At 45.9% G+C, this 6,000-nt stretch overlaps 1 protein-coding gene across 1 annotated transcript; it reads left to right on the forward strand.

Moving 5' to 3' along the window:
• Positions 1 to 2,728: 2,728 nt before the first annotated feature.
• Positions 2,729 to 5,342, forward strand: LOC110219864 (copper chaperone for superoxide dismutase-like). Its single transcript, XM_021003580.1, has 2 exons — positions 2,729 to 2,854; positions 4,557 to 5,342. The coding sequence occupies exons 1-2, from the start codon at positions 2,729 to 2,731 to the stop codon at positions 5,340 to 5,342; spliced, it is 912 nt and encodes a 303-aa protein (XP_020859239.1).
• The last annotated feature ends 658 nt before the right edge of the window (positions 5,343 to 6,000 follow it).

Genomic DNA, 6,000 nt, shown 5'->3' on the forward strand with positions numbered 1-6,000 from the left:
TGAGTTAGGGGGTGTCTACCCCAAGCATGTGATGACTCCCCTGGCCAAATAGTCGGATGTGAACAATTTGTTACAAGGGATCATGAAGGCGATGGGAGCAGGAGCTGTGGAGTGCCTAGAGTTTGGTTAGGCATCCCGAGCCATCACCAGTCATCTTGACTTTTGTTTTGCCCCCGGACTTCAACGACTGGAAGAGAGAGTGAGGCCGATGACTTCATGCAACTCTGCCTCACTTAAATCCAATTTATGCATGAATTAAAAGACATCACTGTACCATTTTACCATTTTTACCTTCCTCAGGGTACTGTGGCAGCTACTGACAAAGCAGCAGGTGCAGATCCACCAGGAGCTGTAGTCACAATCCTGCACGCAGGCGGCCCAGGCCACAGGGTCGTTTCTCACTGGACTGAAGCAGCAGTGGCATTCGGCAGCCCCCTGGGTGTCTGAACAACCTTTTTAAAGGACTGCACTGCTTACCTCCTAGTATAAGAAACAGGATGTAAAAGATGCTCTAAGCGCAGCTAGGTGGTGCAGTGTACTTAGCAGTGGCCCTGGAGTCAGGAGGACCTGAGTTCAAATCTGGCCTCAGACACTTGGCTTTGTGACCCTGGGCAAGTCACTTGACCCCAATTGCCTTGACAAATAAATAGATAGATAGATAGATAGATAGATAGATAGATAGATAGATAAACTAAGAAAGCAGAAAGAAAGAAAGAAAGAAAGAAAGAAAGAAAGAAAGAAAGAAAGAAAGAAAGAAAGAAAGAAAGAAAGAAAGAAAGAAAGAAAGAAAGAAAAAGAAAGAAGGAAGGAAAGAAGGAAGGAAAGAAAAGGTGCTCTAAAAATTGTCTGCTTTACCCAACCCTGGCCTGCTTACCATAGCAGGTGGGCAGCCTACATTGTGGTTGAAACAAATAAAAAATGTACAAAAACTTTTGCAAAGATGATTCCACTCACCATTGGTACATGGCATGTGCACACACTTATAGACAACACAAAATGCAGTAGACCTGAAAGACAAACAGCTCTTGTTGTGAGAGAACTCAGCAGGTATCACATTCAAACAGCAGCCCTGAGTGAAACAAGGCTGGCAATAAAAGCCGGTTTACTGAAGTTGGAGCTGGATACATGTTTTTCTGGAGTGACCGCAGTGAAAGGGAGCACCAGAAAGCTGGTGTAGGTTTTGCAATCAAAACGAATCTAGTCAACAAGCTCGTAGGCCTCCCAAAAGAAGTGAATGACAGGCTCATGACAATGTGATTGCTACTTGCAGGAAAACATCACTCCACCATCATCAGTGACTATGCTTTCACCACGATGACCCCTGATGAGGTCAAATGAAAAATTTAATGAAGACCTGGAGACCCTCACTGTCAATGTACCAAAAGAGGACAAGCTTATAATTCTGCAAGACTTTAATGCCAGCATAGGCATAGACCACCAGACATGGCAGGGAGTCCTTGGGAGGAATGGAATCAGAAACAGCAACAGCAATGGTCACTTACTACTGAAGACTTGTGCATCTCATGACTTTCTCATCACCAACATTACCTTCTGTTTACCTAGACACAGTAAAACTTTGCAGTTGCACCCTTTCAGCAAATATTGGCATTTAACAGACGATGTGTTTGTAAGGAGAAGAGACAGACAGGATGTGAGAGTGAAGGAGGTGATGTGTGGTACAGAGTGCGGGACTGATCATTGATTTATCCTCTCCAAGGCAGACGTTCACATTCAACATAAGTGGAGGCCCTAAAGCAATATGACTACCAGAAAACTTAACGTCAAGAGATTAGAGTGCTTCTCCCTACATAAACAGTCTGTTGCTAACTTGGACGGAAAGCTGAGCCAACACAGTTGGCAACAATGGAGCAGAAAAGGAGTGGGCATCTTCCAGAGATCTGTTGTACAGCACTGCATTCACTCATCTGGGCCAGGACATTTGCAAAAATTAAGATTCATTTGATGAAAATGATGGGGAAATTCAGAAGCCACTAAATGAAAAAACAAGAACTCCACAGCATCTACCAGCAGGCTGATTTGTAAAATGCCAAGTGAAGTTTAGAGAGATACAGGATTCTTGGCTCAGTAAGAAGGCATATGAAATTCAGTTTTACAATGATTGCAACAATCTAAAGCATTTTTATAATTCCCTGAAAGATATTTAGGGCCAGAGACCTATGGTGCGTCTCAACCACTCAGTGCTGATGGAACCACATTAAGGACAGAATCCCAGAGAGAAAGCCTGACCACTTCCATAGTATTCTCAACAGACTGTCATTAATCAGTGCCAAAGCTATTGATCATTTACCTCAGGTTGAAGTCAATTCCTCTTTAGCCAGACTTCCAACTAAAGAAGAGATTTTGAATGCCATTAGGTTCCTATGGCAAAGCACCTGGTGCTGATTCTATTCCATTTGACATTTACAAGGTAGGGAGGAGAGTCTATTGCTTGTACAAAAGCAAACTGAAATCTTCCAGCAAGAGGAGGTTATCCCCTAGAAATCCAAGGATGCCTCCAATGTCCGTCTTGATAAAGGAAAAGGAAATAGGTTGTCCGATGACAATTACCTGGGGGAGAGGGGCAGGGAGGAGAGGAAGGGGGAGTCAATTAGTCAACGTTGGCAAGATTCTTGCCAGAGTCCTCGTTAATAGACTGATCTTTCACCTGGAAGATGGCCATCCACCCAAGAGCCAGTGCGGCTTCAGAAAGGGCCAAGAAATGGTCGATATGATGTTTGCTGCTGAAGGACTCTTGGAGAAGTACCAGGAGCAGAACAGAGGTCTGTGCACAACGTTCATCTATCTGACCAAGACCTTTGATACTGTCCATTGTGAGCGCTTGTGGAAGATCATGGCAAAATTTGGTTGCTTAGAGAAATTCATCAGTATTGTAAATTAATTTCATGACAGCATGCTTGCCCGGCTTCTGGACAAGCAGATGATGTTCTGTTGCTTTCCCAGTCACCAATGGAGTAAAGCAGTGCTGTGTGCTTGTTTCTGTGCTTCTTAGTATGATGTTTTCCATGATGTTGTTGGACACATTCAATGAGGATGAAAATGGCATCAATACCAGCTACTGCTCTGGCAGTAAATTATTTAACTTGAAAAGGCTACAAGCCAAGACTAAAGTGGAGGGAGAGTTGGTCCATGACTTCTTGTTTGCAGATGATTGTGCATTCAATGCAGCCTCTGAGGCTTAAATGCAACAGAGTATGGCTCAGTTGTCTGTCATTTATGCTAATTTTGGCCTTACAACAAACATCAAGAAAATATAGATTCTCCATCAGCCATCACTATACCATCCATACATGGAACTCTCAGTTACAGCAAATGGAAAGTTTTGAATGTTGTGAATAAGTTTACCCGCCCTGGCAGTAAACTTCCCAGGGATGTAATGAGGCTGACACATGCATTGCCAGAGCTAGTTCAGTGTTTTGGAACATCCAAAGGAAAGTGTGGGAGAGAAGAGGTATTAGGCTGCCTACCAAACTGAAGGTCTTCAGAGCCATCATGTCAGCCTCATTGTTGTATACCTGTGAACCCTGAATAGTCTATCAGAGCTATGCCAGGAAACTGGATCACTTCCATTTGAATTGTCTTAGGAAGATTCTGAAGATCAGGATAAGATACCAGAAACTGAGGTTCTTTATCGAACTAAACTTCCAAGCATTCAAGCTCTACGGGGCAACTCGGATGAGCTGGCCACATTGTTTTAATGCCAAATGTATGTTTGCCTAAAAGACTATTTTGCAGAGAACTCTCACAAGGCAAGCACTTACATGGAGGTCAGAAGTGATACAAGGACACTCTCAAGGTCTCTCTGAAGAACTTTGCAATCAATTGTGAGACATGGGAGACACTGGCACAGGACTGCCCAGCATCAGGGAAGGGGCTGTGCTCTATGAGTAAAGCAGAATTGCAGTAGCTTAAAAGAAACATGAGATGCAGAAATTTAGAGGATCCACCCCAAATGTTCACATGGACTATTTGTGTCTGACCTGTGGTAGAGCCTTCCAAGTTTGTGCTGGTCTGATCAGCCACAGTTGGACATACTGTACCTTGACCCAGATATAGTGACACCATTTGGACCTCTTCAAGTATGAAGGACAACAATCATTTCCCCATTGTCTCTTCATATTAACAATACTCAGTCTACCCACAGAACTTTCAAGTTCTCTACGTGCACACAAAAGAAGTGAGATTGGACACTAATTCCACATGGAATTTGTAGACTCTGTTCTCTCCTCTTTTTAAAAAATTGGGACACTCATTCTTCTCCAATCTTTTGCCTCTCCTCCGGTTTTCTATGACCTTTCAAATATTCACTGATTCAATAGTTCATGGTTGCCATTTCTTTCAGGGCTCCAGGATAGAGTTGATCAGGGCCAGAGTCTTGAATTCATCAAGGAAAGCTAAGCCCTGTCTTAAGATCCCTTTAGCTCTCTCTGCCAGCCATTTGGTGGCTATCATTTTTGGAGTGATGATCATTCTCTTTGGCAAAGAAAACAGAAGAATGAGATAGCTCTGCCCCACCAGCATGGCGCTGTCTCCCACAGCTGGAGTTTGCTGTGCAAATGAGCTGCCAGAGCTGCATGGAGAAGGTGCAGACATCCTTGCATGGCATGGCAGGTCTCCAGGGAGTGGAGGTGCACCTGGAGAATCAGAGTGTCCTGGTGACCACCACCTTGCCCAGTCAGGAGGTGCAGAGTGTCCTGGAGAGCATGGGGTGCAAGGCGGTGCTCAAGGGCATGGGCAGCCACAAGCTTCAGAACTTGGGAGCGGTCATGGCCATCTTGGGGCAGCCTGGGGCCGTACAGGGAGTCCTGAGCCTCCTACAAGTGTCCCTCCAGTGCTGCCTCATTGAGGGGACAATCGATGGCCTGGAGCCTGGGCCCCGTGGCCTCCATGTCCATCAGTATGAAGACTTGACCCAAAACTGTGCCAGCTGTGGAGACCACTTCAACCCTGAAGGAATGCCCCATGGAGGACCGAAGGACACCCACCGGCACCTGGGAGATCTGTGGAACATCTATGCCAATGGTGATGGAAGAGCAACCTTCAGAATAGAGGACGAGCGGCTCAAGGTGTGGGACATCATCGGCCAAAGCCTGGTCATTGATGCAGATGAAGATGACCTGGGGCAGGGAGGACACCCGCTCTCCAAAGTCACCAGAAACTCTGGAGAGAGTCTAGCCTGTGGCATCATTACTCGATCTGCGGTCCTCTTCCAGAACCCCAAGCAGATCTGCTCCTGTGACGGCCTCACCATCTGGGAAGAGTGGGGCCATCCCCTTGCTGGGAAGGGGCAAAGGAAGCCTGCCCAAAACCCTGCTCACCTTTGACCTGCTAGGATGGCTCAAGCCTTCTCACAGCTCTCCCCGAGAGGCTCTGATGATGTCTCACTGTCTAATCAAGTTGAATCAGAACGCCTCCCCTCCCTTCTGGGACCAGCACCAAGCTGGCCACGATGCTCCTGAGTGACTGCTTCTCCTCTGCTTCCTTCTCTTCAGATTAAAGGCTTATTTTCCTATCAAGCTCAAAACAAACAAACAAACAAAAAAACCAGAAGAATGAGAAGCAAGCAGTTCTGTATTCCCTCTTGTCAGTTACCATCATCCCATCTTCCCCTAAATGGGCTCCTTTTGCTACTAGTCCCATTTTACAGACGAGGAAAATGAGGCATATAGGGGTTAAGTGACTTGCCCAGGGTCACACAGCTAATTGGTATCTGAGATTTGATTCTGGAGCCAGAGCTCCATCCACTGTGCCACCTAGCTGCCTCTCTGGAGCTATTGTCCCAACTCCCACTAAGCACTGGGGCAGGTCTTCAGGGATGGCTACCTCCAGGTTCTCAGGAACCCTGATGGAAAGGCAGAGGGTTTTCCAGTACTATAGCTCACAAGCTGCCACAGCTGTGTTTTTCCTCCTGATAATTAATTGATATCGGTTGGCCGACTGGCTTAATGAGTGTTCAGTTAGGGACAGCACTGTCCAGATTTG

Source organism: Phascolarctos cinereus, unplaced genomic scaffold, assembly GCF_003287225.1.
Source record: "Phascolarctos cinereus isolate Bilbo 61053 unplaced genomic scaffold, phaCin_HiC Scaffold_726;HRSCAF=1367, whole genome shotgun sequence".
Lineage (NCBI taxonomy): Eukaryota > Metazoa > Chordata > Mammalia > Diprotodontia > Phascolarctidae > Phascolarctos > Phascolarctos cinereus.